The 15,478-nt window shown below is 37.2% G+C and overlaps 1 protein-coding gene across 4 annotated transcripts in view; it reads right to left on the bottom strand.

Annotated features, from left to right (window-relative positions):
- LOC115211041 overlaps positions 1-15,478 on the bottom strand; it is a 184,528-nt gene that overhangs the window by 40,924 nt on the left and 128,126 nt on the right. For all 4 annotated transcript variants that reach the window (XM_029779905.2, XM_036501886.1, XM_029779906.2 and 1 more), the window contains 7 exons: positions 13,850-13,945; positions 11,322-11,489; positions 9,620-10,275; positions 8,405-8,680; positions 7,338-7,452; positions 2,536-2,740; positions 1,606-1,801 (listed from right to left, as the gene is read on the bottom strand). In XM_029779905.2, the coding sequence (XP_029635765.1) occupies positions 1,606-1,801; positions 2,536-2,740; positions 7,338-7,452; positions 8,405-8,680; positions 9,620-10,275; positions 11,322-11,489; positions 13,850-13,945 (1,712 nt within the window). The remainder of the gene's footprint in view (positions 1-1,605; positions 1,802-2,535; positions 2,741-7,337; positions 7,453-8,404; positions 8,681-9,619; positions 10,276-11,321; positions 11,490-13,849; positions 13,946-15,478) is intronic.

Here is a 15,478-nt window from a genome sequence, read left to right as displayed (position 1 = left end):
CTACTACTACTACTACTACTACTACTACTACTACTACTACTACCACCACCACCACCACCACCACCACCACCACCACCACCACCACCACTACTACTATTGGCAGATTGCCACCTTATCCTTAATAATAATGATAATAGTAATGATAAAATAATCAAACTTCAACAACATAAACTCCACATTATTTTCCATTAAAACTAGCAAGAGTTAAAAAGTCTTGGCAAATAAAAAAAACTAAATTATACAGACTGAGCTTCAAGCTTAAATATTTATAGCTGTATAATGAAAATCACACACGCGCGTGCGCACACACACACACATGCAAATAAAGTTTTAAATGGAAAAACAGTATAAACAGTAACAATAACATTGATGCCATCTTCAGCAACAAAAACAGCAACATTCTAAAGCAAAAAGAGATGGAATAGATATAATGTGTTACATAAGAGAGTGCCTCTTTTCCTGACAATATATTTAGGAAATAATAAATCTCTGAACGAGGTATAAACATTAACTGCATGATAATGTGAGGTATATTTGCCATCTCAATAATGGCTAACCACCAAGGGTGGGTGTTACTGTAGCTTGTAGCCCCAGGAGATGTTTTCCTGGGGCTACAAGCTACAGTAACACCCACTCTTGGTGGTTAGCCATTTTTGAGATGGCAAATATACCTCACATTGTCGTGCAGTTACTGTTTATACCTCATTCAGAGATTTATTATTGCTTGTATACACTCTTTCGAGATCGGTGACGAATAGTTACTGGAAAAAGGATATTAATATTTGCATTGGGAACTCCTTTCATCGAAAACCGGTGATTGTCGTACGCTGATGACGGGTCAAGACCCAGAAACTGCAGTCCGTGTGTATCACTTAGGTTGACGAGGGAAGGATGACCTCCCTTTGCAAATACCGAAAGGGCACAGAGAGTGTGCCTAAAGCCAGCTGGAGGAGATGTTCTCCTGTGGCCATGCTGGAGCACCGCCTTTAGTCAAAGAAATCAACCTCAGGACTTATTCTTTGTAAGCCTAATACTTATTCTATCAGTCTCTTTTGCAAAACCGCTAAGTTTCAGGGACATAAAAACACTAACATTGGTTGTCAAGCGATGGTGGGTCAAAAACAGACAAAAGACACACATGTATAAACATACATACATACATACATACATACATACATACATACATACATACATACATACATACATACATACACACACACACACACACACATATATATATAAATGAATAAAGGTTACAAATGTCATTAAGAAATAGCAAAATCTTATGAAAGTACTGGTTTGTTACCCATATAAAGAATGTTGAACATTACAATTAACATTCTACTTCAAGGTAACTATATAAACCGTAGTTTATATATATATATATATATATAATATATATATATATATACATGACTGGCTTCTTTCAGTTTCTGTCTACCAAATCCACAAATCCACTCACAAGGTTTTGGTTGACCTGAGTCTATAGTAGAAGACACTTGCCCAAGGTGCCAGACAGTGAGATGGAACCCAGAACCATGTAGTTGGGAAGCAAGCTTCTTACCACACAGCAACACCTGTGTTTTTAATTTTTATTGTTCTTACCTGGTAAGCCGTTATTGGGACATCACCATATGTTCTAGGCTGTTGCCAACAGAGGCAAATCACTGAGGAACTGGCAGAGTCCAGTGTTATCAAGGGTGGGTCAGGTTCTCCTGGACTTATAGCATGAATAGCTTGTGCTGATGTTTCAGGCTCTCCCTCTCTGGAATGGCTTTCAATTGTGATTTCATATATTGATCTACAAAAAAATTATAGATTATTATACATAGAAGCCAAAAGGTAAGAATATATTGAACGTATGTAGGATTATATTAGATTTGTTAGAAAATCATTTGGTGCATATATAATAGTTGTAGACATGGCTGTGTGGTAAAACAGTTGGCTTAGCTCCAAGTTGGCTGATACCTTGTGACAGAAACTGGATGTCTGGAAGTTTATCATACATGATATAAAAATAAAAAAAGACCCATCCCTGGTGAATGATCATGGGATTGCATCTAGAAAGTTACCTTCTGAGACACAAATCCAGGCAAGGTTGTTTAGGGAAGACCAGTTGTTGCCCATGCATACCAACCTCCTCTTTTCATACTTTGTCTTTCTTCCTTTCGGGGTTGATAAATTAAGTACCAGTTGCATACTGGGGTTGATCTAATCGACTGGTCCCCTTTCCCAAAAATTTTGGGCCTTCTACCTAGATTAGAAAAGAGCATTTGAACTGAATAAGGTGGCAAGCTGGTAGACTCTTTAACCCATTGGGCAAAATGCATAGCAACATTTTGTCTGTTTTTACATTCTGGGTTTCAATTCCAATGAGGTCGACTTTGCCTTTTATCTTTTGGGGGTCGATAAATAAGTACTGGTGAATACTGGTGTCGATGTCATTGACTTATGGCCAACCCTGAGATTGCTGGCCTTGTATCAAAACTTGAAACTAATATATGAACTGAATGAGAAAAAGAAACCAAAACTTACTTGAGTCTGTTCACTGGGATACAACAATGTAACTTGTTGACAATAAGTGATTTGGTTATGGTCACTTTATCATTGTGCAGAAACCACTTGACTGAAAACTCTTTGATGGCTTCATGGGAAGAGACTGACCATTCAACCAGAAAGTCTCCTTGTGAATTTGTGTCTTCATTTTCTTGGAATATAGCTCTAGCAGAAGTTATTGAGGCTGAAAATGTAGAAGGAAAGAGAAAAAAATAATAAAACAAAAACAAAACAAAACAAAACAATAAGCAATATATAAATACAAATTTATTCTTTATATAGTAAAATAAATCTTTTAACCTGTTTGACTCATTGAACTGTGGCCATGCTGGGGCTCTGCCTTGAAGGGTTTTTGTCAAACAGATCAACCACCCCAGCCTGGTACTTATTCTCTCAGTCACTTTTGCTGAACTGCTAAAGTATGGGAGCATAAACAAACTAACACGGGTTGCTAAGTGGTGGTGGCGATGAACACACTCATGCACACAAACGCGCACGCACACACACACACACATGCATGTCTCTCTCTCTTTCTATGTATGTATTTATACCTTTTACTTTTTTCAGTCATTACACTGAGGCCATGCTGGGGCAACACTTTGAGGAATTCTAGTTGAATTCTAGTACTTATTTTCTTTTTGAGCTTGTTGGTCTCTTTGCCAAACCACTAAGTTAGAGGGATGTAAACACACCAACATCGGTTGTCAGGCAATGGTAGGGTAGAAACACAGACAAAAAGACACACACATACACACACAAAACATACACAAGCATACATTGGGCTTCTTTCAGTTTCCATTTACCAAATCCACTCACATGACTTTGGTTGGCCTGAGGCTATAGTAGAAGACACTTGCTCAAGGTGCCATGCAGTGGGACTGAACCTAGAAACATGTGGTTGGGCTGCAAACTTCTTACCACACAGCCACCTATATATATATTCACAGGAAGTTACTTATATAGCTGGTCATAGAGTCATAGAGTGACCAATGGTTTTGAATCTATAAAGTGCTTCGCCTTATAGATGACTCATCAGACTTCAATGGTCTTGGATCCGTGGATATATATATATATTTACATACATACACACAAGCGTTGGGCCTCATCGAGACAAAGTGGCTGAGTTCCTCTTAAGCGCTGGGCCTCATGGGGGCAAGTGGTTGAGTTCCTTTTGAGTATTGGGCCTCACAGATGCAAAGTGGCTGAGTTCCTTTCAAGTGTTGGGCCTTAAAGAGGCAATGACTAAGACCTTTGGCATTATGTCATGCTTGAGAAGAAGACCCATCAAGCTGAGCAAAATCGCTGTCATGGCAGATATCAGTGTCACGTAAAGGCACCCTGGTGTCGTGCAAATGACACCTGTGTAGGTGGCATATAAACGGCACCTATTACACTCTTGGAGTGGTTGGCATTAGAAAGGGCAACCAGCCGTAGAAAACCATGCCAAATCAAACTGGAGTCTAGTGCAGCCTTACAGCATGCCAGCCCAGTCAAACCATCCAACCCATGCCAGCATGGACGTTATATGATGATAATGATGATGATGATGAAGAGGAGGAGGAGGACAATGGGCTTCTGCACAGTGTCTGACAACTGAATTCACTAATGTAGCATTGGTTTGGCCCGAACCTAGAGTAGAAGACACTTGCCCAAGGTGCGACACAGTGGGGGTTGACCCCAAAACAACATGGTTGCAAAGTGAGCTTCTTTACCATACAGACATACCCGTGTCTATAAATATACAATATTTTAAAAACTTTAATCTTTTATTTTTAAAGTGATTTTTTTCTTACATACAGCTCAATGGAAATTGCCATGGAAATAACAGAGGAAAAATATATTACAAAAGAAAATAACATTTGTACATGGTTGAGATTTACATATTATGTAAATATATTTTTTATGTTGCTAAAGTGAAATATTATTATATCAAGAGTTATTATGACCACATTTAGAATGCATTCATTACTTCTGTTGCTGAACAAAATTCATAGTTAATGTCTTTTGAAAATGGTCATATGGGTGCTTTTAAAGCAGTAGATTGTAGATGTGATTTTATAGGTTGTCTATATAAATATTTGAAGTGAAACAAACACTTATGGTATTATTGAAAGTGTTGATGTATAGCAGATATTTTGAACTGAGAGACAGAGATGTTCAATGGAAATTTAATTATGTTGCAAGGTGCATAACAGAGAAAAGTGATGTGATTATAAAAAAGCAAACAAACTGTTTTATATATCTGCTTAGACACAGTCATGTGGTTACAAGGCTTGTTTTCTAACCATCTGGTTCCAGGTTCAATCTTTCTATGCAGCGTCTTGGGTAATTTTCATTTGCTATAGCTCTGGGCTGACCAAGGTCTTGTGAGGGAATTTGGTAGACAGAAACTGTGTGGAAACCGACAGAAAAGGCGGCAAGCAGGCAGAAACGTTAGCACGCTGGGTGAAATGCTTAGGTGAATTTCGTCTTGTCTTTACATTCTGAGTTCAAATTCTGCTGAGGTCGACTTTGTCTTTCATCCTTTCGGGGTCGATAAATTAAGTACCAGTTACGTACTGGAATCAATGTAATTGACTTAATCCCTTTGTCTGTCCTTGTTTGTACACTCTATGTTTAGCCCCTTGTGGGCAATAAAGAAATAAGAAACGTTAGCACTCTGGGTGAAATGCTTAGCAGTATTTCATCTGCTATTACGTTCTGAGTTCAAATTCTGCCGAGGTTGACTTTGCCTTTCATCCTTTCAGGGTCAATAAATTAAGTACCAGTTACACACTGTGGTCGATGTAATTGACTTAATTCGTTTGTCTGTCCTTGTTTAGCCCCTTGTGGGCAATAAAGAAATACGAAACGTTAGCACACTGGGCGAAATGCTTAGCAGTATTTTGTCTGTCTTTATGTTCTGAGTTCAAATTCTGCTGAGATTGACTTTGCCTTTCATCCTTTTGGGGTTGATTAAATAAGTACCAGTTACGCACTGGCATCGACCTAATCAACTTAATCCCTTTGTCTGTCCTTGTTTGTCTCCTCTATGTTTAGCCCCTTGTGGGCAATAAAGAAATAAAAAAAGAAATAAGAAACTGTGTCGAAGCCCATCATATATGCACACACATGCAGCTTACGATTGTAAGGTCATGAGTTCAATTCCTGGAGATGCTTTGTGTCCTTGAGCAAGGCACTTTATTTCACGCTGCTCCAGTCCACTCAACTGGCAAAAATGAGTGGTACCTGTATTCCAAAAAGGGCCAGCCTTGCCACATTCTGTGTCATGCTGAATTTCCCAGTGAACTACATTATCTGTGGAGTACTCAGCCACTTGCACATTAATTTCATGAGCAGGCTGTTCCGTTGATGAAATCAACTGGAACCCTCATTGTCATGACTGATGGAGTGCCAGTATCATCATCACCATCATCATCATCATTTAATGTTTGCTTTCCATGCTAGCATGGGTTGGACGATTTTGACTGAGGGCTGGCGAACCAGATGGCTGCACCAGGCTCCAATCTTGATCTGGCAGAGTTTCTACAGCTGGATGCCCTTCCTAATGCCAACCACTCCGAGAGTGTAGTGGGTGCTTTTACGTGCCACTGGCACGGGGGCCAGTCAGGCAGTACTGGCAATGACCTCGCTTGAATGTTTTTACACATGCCACCAGCACAAGTGCCAGTAAGTCGATGCTGGTAATGATCACGCTCGAATGGTGCCTTTTATGTGCCACCGGCACAGAAGCCAGTTAGCTTCTCTGGCAAGTATATATATATATATATATATATATATATATATATATACTCTTTACTCTTTTACTTGTTTCAGTAATTTGACTGTGGCCATGCTGGCGTACCGCCTTTAGTCGAGCAAATCGACCTCAGGACTTATTCTTTGTAAGCCTAGTATTTATTCTATCGGTCTCTTTTGCCGAACTGCTAAGTGACGGGGATGTAAACACACCAGCATCGGTTATCAAGCAATGTTGGGGAGGTCAAACGCAAACATACAAACACACACACACACATATATATACATATATATGACGGGCTTCTTTCAGTTTTGTCAACCAAATCTGTTCACAGGGCTTTGGTCGGCCTGAGGCTATAGTAGAAAACACTTGCCCAAGGTGCCATGCAGTGAGACTGAACCCGAAACCATGTGGCTGGTAAGCAAGCTACTTACCACACAGCCACTCCTATATATGCATGTATGTATATATCTCTTTTACTCTCTCTTTTACTTGTTTCAGTCATTTGATTGCGGCCATGCTGGAGCGCCACCTTTAGTTGAGCAAATCGACCCTGGGACTTATTCATTGTAAGCCCAGTACTTATTCTATTGGTCAAAACATATGTGTATCTTTGTTTTTGTTCCCAATCACCATTTGACAACTTGGTTTGCTTATGTCCTCATAATTTAGCAGTTCATCAAAATAAACTGATAGAATAAGTAACTGACTTTAACAACAACAACAACATCAACAGCAAAACGTACTGAGATTTATTTGTGTCACTAAAACCCTTCATGAAAGTGCCCCAGCATGGCCACAGTCCACTGACTGAAGTAAGCAAAAGATAAAAAAATAAAAGATAATTTATTTTTTGAGTTGTTTAAAACAAAAATAAAATAAAAATCAAACAAACAAATAACTGTGCTGCTGCTGCTGCTGCTACTGCTGCTGCTGCTGCTGCTGCTACTGCTGCTGCTGACAAAGTTGAAGTTACTTTAAAATAAAACAAAATCAATAATGGAATGATTGAATGTGAGTAGTTCTGAAAATAAACACAAACCTTTTGACTTTGATGGTAGCTTGATGTTAAGAGGTTCTGAAGCAGTGTAGTCAATACCATTATTCTGAGATGTTATAAGTGGCCAACATTTATTTGGTGGATTCTTTGGATGGCACTGTCAATTCAAAAAATAACTTTATAAATAAATAATGGTTTGTAAAGACACTAATGTCCAATTAGTTAAAGTTAATTGGATCCATTCTTTAATTGTAAGAGAATTGCAATGAATGTCACGTAAAAAGCACCATCCGTTCGTGTCCGTTGCCAGCATCGCCTGGCCCCCGTGCCGGTGGCACATAAAAAGCACCATCCGTTTGTGGCCGTTTGCCAGCTCTGTCTGGCACCTGTGCGGGTGGCACGTAAAAAGCACCCACTACACTCACGGAGTGGTTGGCGTTAGGAAGGGCATCCAGCCGTAGAAACACTGCCAGATCTGATTAGGTCTGATGAAGCCTTCCGGCTTCACAGACCCCAGTTGAACCGTCCAACCCATGCTAGCATGGAAAACGGACGCTAAACGATGATGATGATGATGATGTCATGCAGTATTTCTTCTGGATCTCTATGTTATGAGTTCAAATCCTGCCAAAATCAACTTTGCCTTCTGTCCTTTTAGGGTTGGTAAAATAAAGTACCAGTCAGACACTGGGGTCGATATAATCGAGTAATCATCATCATCATCATTGTCATCATCATCAGCATCATCAGCACCATCATTATCAATGCTTAAACACTCTGTTGGCTGTTATTCATCATGTTTAGTTCATTACTTGTTTTTAAATCAGAGGTTGCCTCAGAATACACCCTCCAGAAACATGCATTGGCAGATATACGAAATATATGGTCCAACCAGTGCAAATTGGACAATGGTTCATCTCAACATTATTCACTACTTTCTTCCCTCATCACCATAACTGAACAACACTCCATAAGTAATTGTAGTTAAAAAACAAAACAAAAAAAACACAGCCTTCTTAGAATAAAGTAAATGATGATTGTGAAGAAACATACAAAATTGCAAAGAATAAATCAAGAAAATGAAATAAACTAAACTCATTTCAACTTACCTTCCATTTTTTCACTATATTAGTGTTTTGGTAGCTGGACATTACAATTAGAATTACAGAATAGTTTTTACCAGGTTTGCATTTTTGTAAAGTACAGAGTGTATCTTCAGGTCTCAAAGTTGCATGAAGAGAATCATTGATGATAAGTTGATAACCAAGTAGGTAACATTTTTGATATAATTCTTTGCCATTTTTATCTTTTCCGACAATTGATGTCATTCTTGGTGCTTCCCAGAAAAGATTCACAATGGGACCTTTATAACTTGAGACATAGATCTAAAATAAACAAACCAGATACCAGCAAATTAATATGAAGGCATAATTTCACCCATATTCCATATTTACTCATGTTTGAGTCACACACATGTGAAAATCATATCTGTGATTTAGTGTTAAATCTTGGTACAAAACTTTTCCCTTCATAGTTTTAGCTTTGCATCATCTAGAAGTCACACCCCAATTTTTCAGTTAAAATCAGTTATAAAATAGACTTATTCATGAGTAAATATAGTACTATGATAAAGATGATGATGATGATGATGATATATATATATGTATCATCATCATCTTTATCATAGTTTAATGTCCTCCTTTCATGCTCGCAACGGTTGGATGGTTTGACAGGAACTGGCCAGGCTTAATATATTTCTCAGGGGGAATTCAGTGTGACACAGAATGTGATGAGACTGGTCCTTCAAAATATAGGTGCTACTTAATTTTGTCAGCTGAGTGGACTGGAGCAACACGAAAGAAATAGTCTTGCTTAATCCCTTGGCATTCAGATTACTTGGTCAAATGTAATGCTTATTCATTCACATTGCTTGGAAGTAATCCTGTATTATCTCCTAGCTATGGGATTTCAATGACGTGGCTGTTTGCTTTTAAAATAACATTGTAGGGTAGGTCCGAGAGGCTTGATATAGCTGGTTTCAACATAAAGCTGGTAGAATATTTGGGCTGGATATGGCCTGTTTGAATGTTAAATGGTTAAGGACATAATACACGACCAGGAATTGAACCCCCAACCCATGACACAAATTGCATAACCACTAAGCCAAGCATCTTCATAAAATAATGTATACAGACAATAATGTTTACAAGGCAGTGCTCCAGTATGGCCTCAGTCAAATGACAGAGACTGAAACAGGTAAAGAGAGAGAATATCAACTTTTTGCCTTTAACTAATAACAAATTATAATTTTAACTATGTCTTACCTTTGGCGTTGGAATGGATATCTGTGTTGAAGCCACCAACGGTTGAGAACTAACACAAACAGTTCTCCATTTATTGTCACAATTATCGGCATCTAAAGAAGTTTTCAGATTAACAATGGTTTCTACAGTAATACAATACTGATAACCTGGTACCAAATCTTTGATTACAAAGAAATTAGCATCTTTTGGAAGTTTTGCAAGCTGACTAATCGACAATTCTTTGTTATTACTAGCCTTTTCTTCAACCCCAACCCACCTAACAACAATTCTTTGAATTTGGTTTGTTCCATGAACAACAGCATTTGTCCAGTTAACTGTTATTGATGTAGTCGTACAGTGTGACACTGTCAGATTCGTTGCGGGATCTGTCCCAGAAGTTCTGAAGACAAAGCTAGAATACGGCAGCCACATGGATTCTATTAAGTTCATACTTGTGCCTTCTGGAATATACCGTAGTTTCTTCAGACGGTGATTCCTGGGAAGCAAGTCAAAATACTCATCATTTAAAGCAAAGATCCGGAAAAGGTATTCACTCTTTTCAGAAAGATTTTTAAAGACTACTTCTTTGGAATCAGGTCTGAGTTGCAGAGTTTGGTGTTCTGATTCTGTAACATTATCTGCATTATTGGTTATTGGTGTCAGCTCTAAGTATAATCCTGGATAATATAAAAAAAAAAGAGATTTATATATGTATATACTTATGTATATGTATAGTGGGACTTGTGCATATTTTAAATATTTCTCTAATCCTCAAAACATAATTCCTAATGGCAATTTCTGATATATTAAAATAATAATAATGAAATTATTGTATACAGTGCTCAGGTGCACCACAACTTGTCAAATGTGTGTATAAAGCATATGCAGTAATGTACAAATGTCTGGAAAGTGAACAGTGTATGAGTCAGATACATGCTTGCATGTGTATGGAGGGGAGAAAATCAGGTGTAGTGTTGGCAAATCTTAGGAAGCATGGAAGTTTTGAAGGATGCAGTGCTCCGACAACTAACAACTGATGCCGGCAGTTTGTTCCATACTTCAGCAACTCTTAGCATGAAAAAATGTTTCCGAAAGTCATGGGAGCTGTGCTGTTTTCCGACTTTGTAAACATGTCCACGGGTGTTAGACAGATGGAGTTTGAAAAGGTGCTCAGAGTTATTGTTAGTAAGAAAACACATAGTAAATGATCCGCAAGTACTCCAGCAAACTGAGTCCTCAACTTGTTCCCTTTGCCAAAAGGTTTACAAGGTACCAGCAAGCCTCAAGAGACACATTTGTGTTCATAGAACATAATTACCACTCAGTTTACTGAACCATCATTTGTCATTCACAACAAGAGAATCCAACATATATGTATACACACACATATATAAATATACTCATATGATGAGCTTCTTTCTGTTTTTGTTGACCAAATCCACTCACAAGGCTTTATAGTAGAAGACACTTGCTCAAGGTGCCACACTGAGATTGAACCCGAAACCATGTGGTTGGGAAGTGAACTTTTTTAGCCACATGGCCATGCCTGCATCTGTAGCCATGTCCATGCCTATGGTCATGTCGCATCTGAAGCTATACCTGTGTTTACAGTCATGGTTTACTGTGTGATGCAGAATATAATTTTCTATCTTTCTTCTGTAAATATTCCGGTCTATGAGACACACACCCTTAAATCTAACCAAATACTCTTAAGCTCTGATACCTGTAATTTCCACACCATGTTCTCTTGGTGAGGTCCAGGCCAACTTGACACTGTTACAAGTCGATGACACAACTCCAATATTTGATGGTGGGTTTGGAGGACTGGCTGTTTTTAAATTAATCTTTTCTGATTTTGTCGATAAAATAAATATTCTTTCTTCACCATTATCTGAAATGAAATACACAAATCTAAAGGTTATTATGATCAAGGCAGACAACATTATCCATTATCGTTTAATTATATAACATTATGTGGGTGTTAATTTGTTTGTCTTAGTTGAAATTAATGGTATTGATCATATTTTTGTTGGTCTGTTGCATTCCAATAAATATTTCTACAGTCACTATAAGCTGTTAGATGTAGCTGTGTGGTTAGTAAGTTTGTTTCAAAGCCATGAGGTTCTGGATATGATCCAACAGTGTGGCTCCTTGGACTAATGTTCACTGCCATGGGCTTTATGTCTATCATATCCACTCAACCATATCTTCTTATGAGTAGAATGTAGCAACAGAAACTGTCTAGAAACCTGTTATGCATGTATATGTATATATATATATATACACACACACACATATAAATGCAAGCTGTCTGTTTGGATGTCTGTTTGTGTCAAGTTGCTGTCTACACCTGTTAACAAATTTATTCACTGCACCCTGTATATATATGCATATTGGAGTCTGGTGTAGCCATCTAGTTCGCCAGTCCTCAGTCAGATTGTCCAACTAATGCCAGCATGGAAAGTGGACGTTAAACGATGATGATGATGATATATATGATGAGCTTCTTTCAGTTTCTGTCTACCAAATCCACTCAGTAGGCTTTGGTCAGAACATATATAGTATGAGACACTTGCTCAAGGTACCATGCAGTATAACTGAACTTGGAACCATGTGGTCGAGGAGAAAACTTCTTGCTACACAACCATGCAGTGAAGTTTTGTTAGATTACTGTATTGGTTGTTGACTAACTTAGGTCAATGATCTCTCTTCAATGATTAATTGAATCTGAAGATGTCATCTTAGGTGAGAATGAACTTTGTGTTATGTTACAAGCATATATCTCACCACACCAGCCTCTTCCATCTGTAGAAGATCCAAGGCACAAATCAATTACATTGAATTTATCCACTTTTAACATATCTCCTTCAAGTTGAATCCTTTTGGCACATTTTCAACAAAATTTGTTCCTTGATGAAATGGAATCCACAACTGACATTATCATATTTGAGATGCGATCACCTCATATTAAAGCATATTGAAAAAAGTAATTTTTCTAATTTTTTTTATAAAACCTCTTTTTATTATTTTCAGATCAGTATTAATTTTCTTGAATACAGCTGAGCTGAATGACCTTCTGGTTAATGATGGTGTCATGTTATAAGTTGTTAGAACTCTCTACTACAAAGCCTGCATAAAACTTTCAGCTACAAAGCTTGTGGTTGTTAATGAAAACCACTACAGTTTTATTTCTTTAGTGAAATAAATAGTATATCCTATAAATGCTACAAAAGTATTTAAACTATGCCCTGATATCCACATGTAACTATTGAAATCAATACACATGTCCACTGAAAGGATTTTGTTTTTAAGGCAGTGGTTTATCAGGTAATATTCACCCTACCTAATGGTATCCTGAAGACTCACAATTAATGACCTCAAAGCAAGGTTTATGTATACTCCATTTGGTCCAAAGACAGGGAAAACTCCCAGTGCTGTTTTATTGGATTATTTCAGGACCAGAGAAATAATCTGCTTAACATAACCTGGACCGACCATACAAGGTAAGATTCTTCCTTAATCATCTAGTGAATGTAATTGTTGTCTTTGTCTCTCTGAGAAATTGTACATATTAAAACAACCAACTATATCCATTAACGAAAAGATCAAATTTTCATATTGTTTTGTACCAATAGATTTGAAGCCATTAGTTTATAGCATTGTTTCATAATTTTTATTGAAATTCTACTGATATTCCACTGCAATTTCTAATGAAAGTAAGGGGAGACAACTACTATATATTGCATCAGAGCTCATACAACATCAAGTGGTCATCTAGAACTATCGACTTCATCATATGAATTAAACTGATGGACAAGAACAAACTTTTTACTTCATTCAATGATAAGCGACTTCTTTAGAAATTATGGGTGACCCACCACTTAGACTGACAGCATCTGCAAGATCAGATATGCTTTTAAGTTTGTAAAACTTTGAGTAATGCAGATTTAAATCATAGATTAATAGTTCAACTATTTAACCTCAACAACAGGTACTATGTCTCTGTGTGTGTGTGTGTGTGTGCACCTGCATGCATGTGTGTGTGTGTCTGTGTGTGTATCTGTGTGTTTGTCTGTGACTGTGTATGTGTTTGCGTGTGTGTATATTATTGAAAGAGGATCTTATTTCCTGTTGTATTTTAAAGGTTACATCTACAAATGACCCTGATAACAGCCAACCAGCATAGACAATTACTTCTGACTTGCTTTAGCTTGTAAGCAATTTAAATATAAGCAATTTTAAACAACAAACCTGTATTCTCGTTTCTAATCTTCTTCATTGATCTTGCTTCAACCACAACAGTATAAATGGTGTTTGATTGCAGATTGGTCAGTACAAAATGGTCTTCTGTCAAGTCAATCATGCATAATAGAAATTTAGAGAGCAAAATAACCAAATGATTAATTAGTATAACATTCAAAACAACTACATTTAATAGGTAACACAAATTCCTACTCACACATACACATATGCATGCACAAACACATATATGCACATGTACACAAACATTAATATACATACATATATTAGGTGAACCAATACTCAAAGTAAACAATACACGTTATTGAACTAATTTGCTGATAAATGGCCTTAACACAATAAGACAATATTTAAAGAGAGTTTATCAATAATGCAGGTGTATATGCATATATACTCTTTTACTTGTTTCAGTCATTTGACTGTGGCCATGCTGGAGCACTGCCTTTAGTCGAGCAAATCGTCCCCAGGACTTATTCTTTGTAAGCCTAGTACTTATTCTATCGGTCTCTTTTGCTGAACCGCTAAGTTATGGGGACGTAAACACACCAGCATCGGTTGTCAAGCGATGTTGGGGAGACAAACAGACATACACACACATACACACATGTCATGTGGCATCTTGCTCTGTATGTAATTATATCTTACTTTTTGAGTACTGTATTGGCTGTTAATTCTGGCAAACCCTTTACTTTCTGATTTAGTTGATATGAATAAATAAACTTTAATCATTAAATCTATTGACTGAATTAATAAATATTAATGTTAAAGAGCCAGTCATATTAACCAAATGAAAATAACAAAGACATAACATCACATACAAAACTAGAAATGGCAATACTGTAACGAGTATTTTGTGTTGGGTGTAATTATGAATAAATATGAGGGAAGAAATATGAATAAATAGATATTAAAAAAGAACATCCTTCGCATGTTACTAATTGGACTTCATATGTTACTAATTATTAATTAATAGACAAAATAAAGAAGAAGTTAATTGCCCATTTGAGTATGTAATTTAGTTAAATGTTTTATAGCAAGACGTCTGAAATACAGACTTGTTGGTTATATGTGTAAATTCGCAAACTGTTCTGTGGTTGAAAGACATTAAAATTATAGAAAAAACGCTGTTTCAATGTTTTATTTTTTTGTTTTCAAAACATTTGTAGTTATTATGCACATTCTAATTAAGACTAGACACTCTTATAAATGTAACTATTTGTTGCCTGGCGAATATGTTGATTTGAATTGGTGAATTTAGTTGTTCTTCCTTGTCTCTTCTCTTTCTTTCAATCTCAATTCTCCTTCTCTCTTTTTTTCTCTCCCTCTCTTCCTTTACCTATATTTTGCATACATGCACACAAACACACACACACACACACAAAGACACATGTACACATATCTTCTCTCACTCTCTCTTTCAAGCAATCGTCCAACATCCTATTTCTATAACATCTTATTTCTCTCTCTCTCTCTCTCTCTCTCTCTCTCTCTCTCTCTCTCTTTCACACACACACGCACACACACACACACACACACACACACCACAGAGTTAGCCATGTCCTTGACAACACTGAAGGGCACTCAATGTTCAGAGACATATGTGTCTCCTGAAAGCAACAT

The sequence above is a fragment of the Octopus sinensis genome, linkage group LG4 (assembly GCF_006345805.1).
Source record: "Octopus sinensis linkage group LG4, ASM634580v1, whole genome shotgun sequence".
Lineage (NCBI taxonomy): Eukaryota > Metazoa > Mollusca > Cephalopoda > Octopoda > Octopodidae > Octopus > Octopus sinensis.
This window is presented reverse-complemented; position numbering and strand designations above follow the sequence as displayed.